The following is an 11,731-nucleotide window of genomic DNA, read 5'->3' on the forward strand; positions in this document are numbered from 1 at the left end:
TTAGCAAAGGGTTATGATTTAAACAAGCAATTAAAGTTTAAAAATAATATTGCAAGGGTAAAATTCAAGGGAAAATTTAAAAAAAGGGGGCTTGAAGTGTTCTGATTTTTTCAAATGAGGGCCTGAATTGGACTTTATTTCAAAGAAGGGCTTGAAGTGCGCTCTTTGTTTCAAAGAATAACCTAACCGAAGGATATTTTCGTTTTAAATTTTTTCCCTATTTTTTTCTTTTCCCATTTTCTTTTCCCTTCCCCAGCCATGGCCGGCCTCGGGGAAAGGCCGCCCACACCGGTGTCGGGCAAGGATTACCTCGCCAGATCTGTTTGGGTGCATTGTTTGCTCTTTTAATCGCATCGCCTTCTTACTTTTATGGGGCTCCGACGAAGTTGGAAGTCATTTCATTGTGATGTATTTTATATCAACCCACAATTGTTGAATTGATGGCGTTATTTAGTTGAATCCGGTCGCGTTCTGGTTTTGCTCTGACCGTCGACCGATATCTTTTCTTCAACAATCGATTTCGATTACGTACCATCGCCAGATCTTATTTAACATATTTGACAATGATTTGGGAGAACTTCTGGAGCAATTCGATTAGCACAGTGGCAGATGATTCTGTGGACTTACCTTTTCGACTTTGATTTTTTTTTTTTGGGGGGGGGCGATGGACAGGCAAAGAAGATGCACAGAACAAAAAAGCATCAAGAGCTCACCTGGGTTGGCGAGGCCCTAGCGAGGGCGACGTTGGCCTAGGCGAGGGCGGCCCTTGCCCCGATGGTGGCCTGAGCGGCCGTCGCTTGAGGCTGGTGTTGGCTGGGAAAGGAGAAAGAAAAAACAAAAAGAAAAAGGGAAAGGAAAAAAGAGAAAAAGGGAAAAAAAAAAGAAAAGGAAAAAAATTTAAAATGATAAAAATCGAAAATGCTCTTCGGTTAGATTTTTTTTTTTAAATAAAGAGGGCATTTCGGGTTTTTTTTTTAACGTAAGATCAATTTTAGGCTTTCATTTAAAAACATTAAAGCACTTTATGACTTTTTTCTTAAAAAAAAATCTAAAATTTAAAGGATTAATTGATAGATTAAAAATTTTTATAGTCAAGGTGAGACACCATTTGTGTGGTATTTTCGAAAAAAAGAAAGAAAGGGGTTGGAAAAGTTGAGGCAGAGAGTTGGAGTGGATGAAGTTGAGCTCCAGTCCAGACTGTTCAGTGTTCAGTGAACGCTGGCTCTTCTCTCCCTCTCTCTCATGGTGTCCTTGTCGCTACTCTCCCTCTCCGCAACGTTTTCTCGTTCTCGCCTTCACTTCATTCCGAGGCTCTCGCTTCCGTCGTCGCTGAGCTCTGTCCGGCGAACGACCCGCCGCAATGGGCCACCAGCGCGGCTCTCTTCGTCGTGGCCGCCGCCGTCCTGCCCTCCGTTGGATTCCCATTCCTTTGGCTCCTCGACCTCGAGGAACTCCAGTTCCTCGGTTCCGTGCGGAGGAGCGGCGGTCGCGGATGGCGATGATCTGGTCGTCCTTGGCATCGAAACGAGCTGTGACGACACCGCGGCTGCCGTTGTAAGCTCTCTCGGCATTTGAACGCTCGAAAAGGGGTGGTTTTGCGGCGATTGTTGGTTTTCTGATCGGTGGTATTTGCGTTCAGGTGAGAGGCGATGGACAAATTCTGAGTCAAGTCGTGTCTTCTCAGGTACATGACTTCGTTTGGGTAATTCTGATGTCTCTGGCTTCCTTTATGCATTAAGGAGCTGATGGTACATGAGGAAGATCCTTAGTTTGGTGCTATTTCATTTGTTTGATACAGATTTCGTACTCGTGTTTGGACACTGTTGGATTGTCTCCTCTTTTCTCTTCGGCTTTGAATTTCTGCAGATAATTAGGGTGAACTAGGAATGTAGCAATGGGAAAAGCGTGGTTGCTCAATGTGTCTTAGGATAACAGTTTAAGCTGAGTGTTTGGTCTATGGATTTTACAGAATTTCAATCATCAATGAAAAATCGCAGAATTGCTCTAGATGCCCAAGGTCTGCGCAAAATGAGATTGTACAGCAGATTATCTGCTGCATTGACTTGACCATCTGGCATTGACATAATTTTTGTACCTCCATTACTCTTCTTCTTGCCTCTTTTAGTTTAATTTTCTTTTTCTTGTCTTTTTTTATTTTTATTTATTTTGGGGGGAGAGAATGAATAAATAGAATATGAAAAAAGAAAAAAACAAGAAATCAAATAACTGAGGGGGGGAAGGGTGAGGTTGGGGAGACGGGCATAAAACATCTGGAGCTTGGTTTGGAGCCGTTACAGTAATTTGGATCTCTTTTATGCGATTCAAGAATAGTAACTGAGTTGGGGTGGGGGGAGGTTGGGGAGACGGGCACAAAAAATTTGGAGCTTGGTTTGGAGTCGCTACAGTTAAATGACATTTTGACAGAGAAATCCAAATAAATAATATCCTTCCACTGTATAACTAGTGGAGGAGCTCACTAATTCACATCTTAATCATTGGAAAAGCAAGTTTTTCATTTTCTTTTTCTGTCTGATGTGCTTTCGTGGGGTGGAATTATTTATCTTATTCACAATCCAAATGGAGCTTTTCTTTTGTATTTGGCAACTAGAGCAGTGATATGTTGCATAATACCCAGTGCTCTGCTGTTTTCAAGATAACTGGCTGTCTACCCAATCTTTTATGGTTTACATTATGTATGATGAAGCCTTTCTAGATTTGGGGAGGATCAGTCTTGTGTAGTGCACATGCCTCTATGAACTTTTTTGATCTCTTGCTGAGGAAATCCTTCTCTTATTAATATTATTACTTCATAACTGCCTGAAGTTGGCAGAAGGATAGTTTTGTTTATAGTGCAGGCAGTTACCTGAGTTCAAACCTTTATATGTCAAGGCAGATCTGCTCGTTCTATATGGAGGTGTTGCTCCCAAAGTGGCGGAAGCTGCTCATGCTGAAGCCATTGATCAGGTGACCTTTTATCATTTTGGTCTCACTTCTATTATTACTGCAACAGCTCCCGTCAGTTTTTTGGCCGCCCCTTTCTTTATCTGGTGAGCCAACATGGCCTTATGTGCATCATACGCATTGGGAACTTCTTTTCACTCTTAAAGTTCCGTTACTTTAATGCAGGTTGTTGAGGAAGCACTAAGCAAGGCTAATCTGACGGCCAGAGACTTGTCTGCAGTTGCTGTTACTATTGGTCCTGGTTTAAGCCTTTGCCTTCGCGGTAATTTGACATTTTGGTTTTTATTCTCTTTTACTCGATGAAGCAGAGTATCTGGTTCATATTTTGGGTGATGTACTCCATTGATGTTCGTTAACAAGCAGCAAACAAAAATTCTGTCCGGTCTGCCTGATATTTTCTTCTCTCTTTCCATGATTCTTGTGCTTCCATGAATTTGAAAATGTCGTGGTTACATACTTGGAAACCTAAAGTGGGTGGGTCTCTGGCCAAAAATGTCTGAAGTAGAGTGTGTTATATGTTATATGTTGGACTAATCGGCTAAGTTTTGGTGGTGGAATTGAAAGTTGCTTGGGTGAACATGATGTCGTTTGTTAAGAACGTGTGGTATGTTGATGCTAACTAGCTTGAGCCTGTGCTTTTGATGGCTAAAGTTACACATTTACGCTTTGCTTTTCTTGCATGCATCTGTCTGCAAACAGAAATAGCAGCAGCTATATGAGAGCTGAGAAGCTTTGGTTGTTTTATTTTGATGTATTGCCAGGTAGTAATCTGTAGATCAAGTAGGTTTGTGGTCAAGGATATTTTATTTTCTCTCCCTGAAATCTGCATTATGTGTTCCTGTTCATGGCATCATATTATGTGGTATATAGCTACATGCTCTTTTCCTTTTGTTCTTTCTGTGGTGCAGTTGGCGTGCGAAAAGCTCGAAACATTGCTGGGCTCTTCTGCAAGCCTATTGTTGGCGTCCACCACATGGAGGCCCATGCTTTAGTTGCAAGGTGAGAAAAGAAGAGGTAACTGTTCATACCAAGTTAGGAATTTTACGTAGCTGGTGGAAACATGCGCATTAGACATTTTGAAGGACAAAATCAAATCGTTCCTCATTATTCAGAGTGATATTTTGCTAAATTAGTGACAGCATGCTAGGATGACTTGAATGTTTCTCTTCCCTTCTTTAGGGTGATGACGTTTCTTTTATTCAAGTGGTCTGAAACAAATCAAGGAGGATATGCTTAGCGATAATAAATGTACTACCTTCCTGCTGCAGGATAGTCCAACAAGATTTGCAGTTTCCTTTCTTGGCCCTTCTCATTTCTGGTAAGTATTGGTAATCCTTTATACTTTGATTAATACTCTCGGCATTGCACATGCCTTGACTTCATTTGGGGTTGAGAAAGGCGGTCTTGAATTGCTTCATAGAGATTAGAAGACACCATGTCCCTAAAACTGATATAGGCATCTTAAGTGAATGATTTACTTGTAGTAAATTGAATTTATATGGCTTCAATGCGCATTTGATTGTATTCTCCTTCTGCAAAGCTGTAGCCGGGAGATTTTTTGTGGTTTTACTGAAAATGTATAGTCTACGTGGGAGATATGTGTTACAGCCTAAATATCTCATCCCTCAGCCTATTTCTAATTGTTAGTGTTAGAGTAATTAAATATTAAACTATGCCTTGATTCAATAGCTTAAGCTTTTGGAACAGTTGGTCGTGGTTTCACAAAATTTTACATGGTATCGGAGCAGGAGTTCCTGGGTTCAAATCTTTTTAGGCCCCTATTTGCATCCTTAATGATATATTTTCACGCTTAGTGCTAGGCCAAAAAAAAAGACTAGACTAAAAAAAAAAAAAAAAAAGAGACTAGACTAAGCGTGAGGAAGAGTGTTAGAATAATTAAATATTAAATCACGCCTTCATTCTATAGCTGGTTGTGGTTTCACAAAATTTTACAGTTAGTACCCGTGGATTGCCATGAGTTTATCATGACTACAGACACTGAAGTTCGTGAATGGCCAGTGTCTCAATTCTAGATTGCGTTTTTTATTAAATAACTTGCAAAATGGGACTTTATGTATGAACTTACCGGTGTACAGTTGGCAATTTTGTTATTATGTGTTACATATTTTAATGTCCTCCTGAATTTAACTAAATATCTCAAACTTCAGGACAGTTATCAAACCATATCAGGTTAGCTAAATAAACTTATCAAACCATATCAATTGGGTTTGGTCTGGTCATATTTCTTTGTGCTGAACTTGTGTTTTCGAATTCTTTTTCTGTTCGTGACTGGTGCGTTGGTGTTTTTCTGTCTTGTAATACTATCCAACTTAAAATTATGCATGTTTGTGTTTATTTTGTCTTTAAATTCTCTATGCTGTATGGTTTGTATCTATAGCTGTTAGAATGTTAAACATGTTACTTGGAACTCAATAGACACATGATAAACCAACCACTTATATGAGAAAACCAACCTCGTCTTTAGTGTTTAACCAAAAGTTCTTCTGTGTTTTACCCAGTCACCTGCATAAGCTCTTGTTCTTAGCTAAGATGGATGGAATGATTTTGTTGGACAAAGAAGTGGATGTATGTGCATATTTGGTAATACTGTCCATGTCTAGTCTAGTGAGAGGTTGGTTCATTAGGTTTATAATTCAAAGTTTGACTACTCAAGTAGTAACATCGTGAAGCACTTCATATAATTAAGTTTTAGTTTATGACTCCCTGTTATTTGTCTCAAGCGTATAGTTCATGACTGAGTTACGATTTGACTTCTTAATGCATTTGCTTCTTTTAGCCATAACTTTAAAGAGAAAAACTGCGATTGTGGTTCGTTCTTTCTATGTTTTGTAGGTGGACACAATCTACTTATCCTTGCTCGGAGTCTTGGTCAGTATGTGCAACTTGGCACCACAATAGATGATGCAATAGGCGAGGCATATGATAAGACAGCAAAATGGCTAGGTCTGGATTTGAGGACGAGCGGTGGACCAGCAATAGAGAAGCTTGCCCTGGAGGGTGATGCAGAATCAGTCAAATTCTCAGTTAATATGATTTCCGTTACTGTGTGTGTTCTTAGGATTCTCATGCAATAGGGCATCCATATACTTACTCACTTCTTTTCATTTTTCCTTTTATCTTACCTTGCTGCTGCTACTTTAGACACCGATGAAGCAGCACAAAGATTGCAATTTCTCCTATGCTGGCTTGAAAACCCAAGTGAGGCTGGCAATAGAATCCAGAAATATGTAAGTAAAACAGGTGTAAATTTGTAATCCTGTATTTGCTATTCCATTATGGTGTAAATATGCTTGAAGTACTGGATATATTCATTTTTCGCTGCTAATATTAAGTTAAAATGTAAATATGATTGACTAAAGATCAGTGGTCAGAACAACGCCGACAACTATTGTTAGCACTTTTCTTCTTTCTACTAAATTATCACCAATGAGAAAATAAATAGACTGTGTCTGAGAGTGGTTTTCACATACTCGTTCCTTTTAATCCTTTTCCCCTACATGTTGGGCATCTCTTAAGAAAATTTTGGAATGAATGAGCACCAATGGATAATTTACTAGCTTGATGTATGGATGGAATAGCTGATTAAAGAAATTGTTTGTTTGTCAAGGTTTTGTTATATTTGGAAATAAAAAAGAACATGCTCTGGACAATCTGCCTTATATTTGGAAATAAAAAGGAAAAAGCTCTGGACAATCTGATAACGATCCTTGGTTAAACATCATGGATGGGAAATATATGATATTAGTGTACTTAATTGTTATAGACTTGTGAAAGCAGTGTAAACGATATCGACAATTTGTGTCCTTATGTCTGTCTGCTTGATGAGAGTTACTTCACTTAATCAACTAGTTCATTGGTGAAGCAATATAAACCGCGTAACTCTCTTCATGTTCCTCTTATAGTCTTCTTATTGGTGTTTATGTGGCATATGCAGAAATGCTCAGATTCCTATTTCTTCAGCAACTACTCAAGATAGAAGTGACCGAGCTGACATCGCTGCCTCCTTTCAGGTACTAAAATCTTCGAGCTACGGAGTGTTGTTTAAGAAGACAACACTGTTGTTGTATGCTTCAAATTGTTTGCAATTTGATACACGATTGTTACACGTAGAGAGTTGCAGTTTTACACTTGGAGGAGAGGTGTGAACGTGCAATTGTGTGGGCAATGGAAATGGAGCCTTCATTGAAGTATCTGGTACCATTTCTAATTAACTTTGCATTACCTGCCTCCTCAGAGTTTTGACACATAAGTTTTCTGGCATTTTTTGTTTGATATGCGATGTCATGATATGCCTTGTATAGGTCGTTTCGGGAGGGGTTGCATCAAATAAGTATGTCAGGTCTCGGCTTGATCAAGTAGTGAAGAGAAAGAGCCTGGAACTTGTGTGTCCTCCACCTAGCCTTTGCACTGACAATGGTAAGTCATACATTTGGGGTGGGAAGCTGCTCTTCAATGACTTTTTTCATCTGGCAAGTGGAGTTACGACATCATGGAACTTGTAGTCAATCATTCTTGGGATCTTTCTGACTGTAATTATTCAAGGGAAAGTGCTGGGAAAAAATTAATCAAAAGGCTTTAGTCTTCGACATCTGTTGGGATTTAAGCGAATTAAGCCCAGGATTCGGAGAAATATTCAACTATAGAGTGCATTTCTTAATTTGAATAATGGATTATGATGGATGCTTTGTTCTTTGTTTGAATGCGTATGAAGGGTCTAGCCTGCCTTTTGGGTTTTTATTGAGTCACAACTTACATATACTGGTGTAGGTGCCCGCCTGTTAGTTTCTTGCAAGGTTTGGCATACAGCATAGGTTTATCAAAGCTTATGGATTTAATCAAAAGAAGCGTAACTGAAAAAGTCGATCTAGAAGTTGTAAACCAGTAGAAATTGCTCTGTAAACATAGTTGGCACTATCATTTGTTTATTAAGATGGTAGATATCCTCTAGCAGAGGGCTGAAGACATTTATCTTACGTGACTAGGTGTGATGATAGCTTGGACTGGCATTGAGCACTTCCGGATGGGTAGATTTGATCCTCCACCACCGGCAGACGAACCTGAGGATGCTATGGTTAGTTTGATTTTCACATCCTCAGTTTGTTATAACTGTGTACAACTCCTTCTAGCCTGCTGGAACAGGGACGGAAAACAATGAACCACAATAGAATTTACCTGGGTGCTTTCCAAAATATTAAAATTTATGCATGTTTTCGATCAGAACTCTCCACAAGAGTTCAAATCATATGATGAAATCTCTGCCCATTCCAGAAAGCTTTAGCAGTACATGTCCCTTAAGCCTTGGAATAGATTGTGAAAAGTCTTACATTAGATTAGATTCGTATGGAAGTTGCACAAACTACAAATGGTTAATGTCTCTCAGTTAAACACGCATCAAAACTTAATTCAATCGAAATGGAGGTCAAAATTCATGTGTCAGATTTCTAGAAAGTTTAACAAGATCACGATAGTGATAAGATGTTCTCTTTTTTGTTTCTTTCTTTATCAAAAGACACAATACACAAGTAAAAATGAAAGAGTGCTTGCATTTGTACAAATAATTCGATCAAGGGGTAATTGCATGATGATGTCTGCATCTTGTGTTTTCAAACGATTGACAATAAGTGGAAGTTCATACTTTTTAGGAAGATTAACGTTGCCAAAAGCACCTCCTAAATTTTCTCGATCACATTAAATGGAGTTTAGTCCCACAATTTCCCTTTAATAAATAATATACAGCAGGCTTGGTGGTTTTGTCTTCGTACTCTTGATTATCTATAACTAAGTGGGATATTAACAAATAGAATGTTATTGATGAGTTAGACCGGTGGATGGGCTGAGGCCCTTTGGTCAATATTGGTTTGCCTGTCCCCTTGCTTGGTTAACAGGAACCCCTAACCAGACAGTAACCACTGGGGTTGGGCTACTAGAAATATAATTTGAAAGAGGGATATATTGAGTTAAACGGTCACGTGTATTGTGTCATTCAATTAAGATACTGCTGAACAGTTCTTGTAACGGGGCTTCTATTAGACGTTTCTTAAATTTGGGAAGTTCGCATTTGTCGCGTTTTTGGTATCCACATTTAACGCATTTGTAATTTACAAATGTGTAAAGATCTGTAAAATTGGAGTATGATGAACTGATGTATCCTTTGCAGCAGACTTGATCTGATGTACTGTTTCTGAATGAAATTTGCTCGTTTGTCCATCCAAAATAAAGTTATTTCTTATGCGAGGGTTTGCGTGTATGTGTTCTATTGCCGCCTCTACATTCCGTCACTGTGGAACTAGGTTGCGATTCTTCATTCCTAAACATTATATATGCCTCCGATTGTTTTAAGTTGTCCCTGTACCGCATTTACATGCACCAATCTCTTGTATGGTTTGTGATATATATGTCCCCGATTTGTTGCGGCCTAAGAAAGACGATATTTGTTGGTTTGTGCCACAGTATGATCTGCGACCTCGGTGGCCATTGGGGGAGGAACATGTTAAAGGAAGAAGCGAAGCTCGCTCTTTGAGAACAGCTCGGCTTCATCCATCGCTGACATCAATTATCCAAGAATCTCTGCAGAAGCAATCCTGAATTGTGTCGCCTATGATTCAATTTGACATAAGCGTGGAGCTCAGTCTATGGAATCATCGTGCTGCAGCTGCTGCCTGATGTCGGTCACGTCGGAGAAGATTACAGTGATGCTGAAATATAATGTTTATCGGCAGCCTGAAAGAGAACTCTGTGTAGATGGTGAGAGATTAATTGTTTCATCGGTTGGTCTGTAAAGGGTACCACAGCAAATGAAACTTGGTGCGAGTTCCACTCGCAGATGAATATTCCAAAAGTGACCGCGTTCCATTCTTTTCTCGGATATGTGGAACAAGTCAAGTTTTACCGCAGTCATATGTTCACGATCATGCGGATCCCTGCTCCTTCTTTCCCCGATCTCGAATGCTTAGTTGAATTGAGAACACCGATTGAAACGCTACAGTCTACACTCCGTGGCTTTTCTTTTTCCCCCCGAAGCTCGACGCATGAAAATTTCATCATTTCGGATTCTGTACCCGTATAATCAAAGCTTAGAATGATAGTTTGCGCATATAACTTTCCTTTGGTTTTATTAGACAAAGAAGGCTCAAAGGAGCCAATAAAGGCGCGATAGGGGTTTCAATGGTTCTGTCGGTCGTCTAACTACAGAAATTTTGTGTCGTTATCTAATATATTTCTGCTCAGAAATTTATTGATGGAAAAGAAATAGGTGCAGCCAAGTCCAAGTCCAATAGAAACCCTTTCGGACTATCTGGAACATTTTTTGCCAATTCAACCGATTGGAACTAAGGCTAAAATTTGACCCCAAGCCCACCATAAACGATTTTTTTTTTCACAAAAAAAAAAAAGGAATAAAACCCTAGAAGACAAAAGACCTTTTGGCATGAATCCGAAGAACCTCAAGAAGCAGCAGCAGCAGCTTAAGCTTCCTTTCCAAGGAGGAAAACTTCTCGTTGCAGTTTTGCATCTATAAAGGCAAAGCCAGCTCCTTTCCCGCACGATTTACCAAAAAAATTATGGCAAAAGGACAATCTTTACCATAAACCAACCACCACTTTGATAAGGTCAGGTACCCATCACGAACACGCTCACATGATTCATCTTCCTCCACAGCTAACCTACTTGCCCATAGAGGAAACTCGAATGGACAAACCATGGACCACACCCAATAAAAGGTTTGCATAATTTAAGACAATAAAGGTGGCTAGAGATTGCAAAAGAATTATTTTGCAACTTTTATCAAGACTTGCCACAAAAGTTTCGGGATCGACGGGGTCATTCGATTGGAAACGTAATTATCTCCTACAGAAGTGTACAGATCATGCAATATTTGCCGTCACATGGCCGAGCAAAGAAGCGTTTTGTCTTTCACTAGAAATTTCTCACTTCTCCATTGGATACAAACTGTCATTCCACAGATGACCCAAGAGAGAAAACTACATCCGATGACCATAACCAAGCGCAACAATTCCAAAAGATCAAGCAGATCATACAAACTCCGAAAAAAAAAAAAAGCCTATTTCCTATCCGACTATTAGTAGCTCATGTCAACGTCTGATTCCCCGTGATGACCTCCCCTCCTGCACATCTCGCGAACCATTTTCTCGTGCCGCTGTGTGCTGTGAACTCATCAAAGCCGAAAAAAAAAAAAAAAACAGATCGTATCTACACGCCCCAGTCGAGTCCACGCACGGTCCAATAATCAGCCGCTTTCACGACCAAATTGCTGTAGAACGGAATAAATTATTCACTTCTGTGCTATATAATAAAAAAAAAAAATTTTGCAGGAGATCTACTTGATCGAAACGAAACTTGGCATCAAAGGTCGATAGCACATAGTGATTTCTAATTATTGTTGTCCAAAGTTGATCATAATCCACACCTTTGTTCTGAAACTTTTGATGATTCTGGTCAGCAACCCATCCCCTGCTATTTGCCTGACTTTCTTGAAAAAAAAAAAGAAGCCCGAAAAGAAAGAGGTTGTCGCTTGTATCTGGGGTCCCTACGTGCCTCGAAATTTAACTACTTATAAAATAAGTTGAAAAATCCTTGCAACATCCGTTGTAGTCTAGTTGGTTAGGATACTCGGCTCTCACCCGAGAGACCCGGGTTCAAGTCCCGGCAACGGAATTTTCCCTTTTTTTAAAATTTTTTTTTTTTTTACATTTTTTTCCCAAATTTTTTTGTGCTTTCGCTCGTCTTCGTC

The 11,731-nt window shown here is 39.5% G+C and overlaps 1 protein-coding gene and 1 non-coding gene across 3 annotated transcripts; both read left to right on the top strand.

Moving 5' to 3' along the window:
* Positions 1-1,137: 1,137 nt before the first annotated feature.
* On the top strand, positions 1,138-9,890 carry LOC115756383 (probable tRNA N6-adenosine threonylcarbamoyltransferase, mitochondrial). Of its 2 annotated transcripts, none has more exons than XM_048276319.1 (13): positions 1,138-1,554; positions 1,640-1,684; positions 2,890-2,964; positions 3,127-3,223; positions 3,870-3,960; positions 4,230-4,279; positions 5,815-6,005; positions 6,124-6,209; positions 6,917-6,992; positions 7,093-7,176; positions 7,284-7,398; positions 7,965-8,053; positions 9,397-9,890. In XM_048276319.1, the coding sequence occupies exons 1-13, from the start codon at positions 1,243-1,245 to the stop codon at positions 9,565-9,567; spliced, it is 1,482 nt and encodes a 493-aa protein (XP_048132276.1). In that variant the 5' UTR covers positions 1,138-1,242; the 3' UTR covers positions 9,568-9,890. The 2 variants fall into 2 exon arrangements, with proteins under 2 accessions (XP_048132276.1, XP_030551985.2); XM_030696125.2 differs by having other exon boundaries at positions 1,142-1,554; positions 9,433-9,890.
* Positions 9,891-11,582: 1,692 nt separating this feature from the next.
* On the top strand, positions 11,583-11,655 carry TRNAE-CUC. The gene has a single exon. It is a non-coding gene; the product is annotated as a tRNA-Glu (tRNA).
* Positions 11,656-11,731: the final 76 nt, after the last annotated feature.

This window comes from Rhodamnia argentea, chromosome 3 (genome assembly GCF_020921035.1).
Source record: "Rhodamnia argentea isolate NSW1041297 chromosome 3, ASM2092103v1, whole genome shotgun sequence".
Lineage (NCBI taxonomy): Eukaryota > Viridiplantae > Streptophyta > Magnoliopsida > Myrtales > Myrtaceae > Rhodamnia > Rhodamnia argentea.

Excerpts from the sequence above, each read along its gene's own strand:
- LOC115756383 (XM_048276319.1), top strand. The coding sequence starts at position 1,243 with ATGGTGTCCTTGTCGCTACTCTCCCTCTCCGCAACGTTTTCTCGTTCT. Across the intron at positions 2,965-3,126 it reads ATGCTGAAGCCATTGATCAG|GTTGTTGAGGAAGCACTAAG; the intron begins GTGACCTTTTAT and ends ACTTTAATGCAG. Across the intron at positions 8,054-9,396 it reads ACGAACCTGAGGATGCTATG|CCTAAGAAAGACGATATTTG; the intron begins GTTAGTTTGATT and ends GATTTGTTGCGG.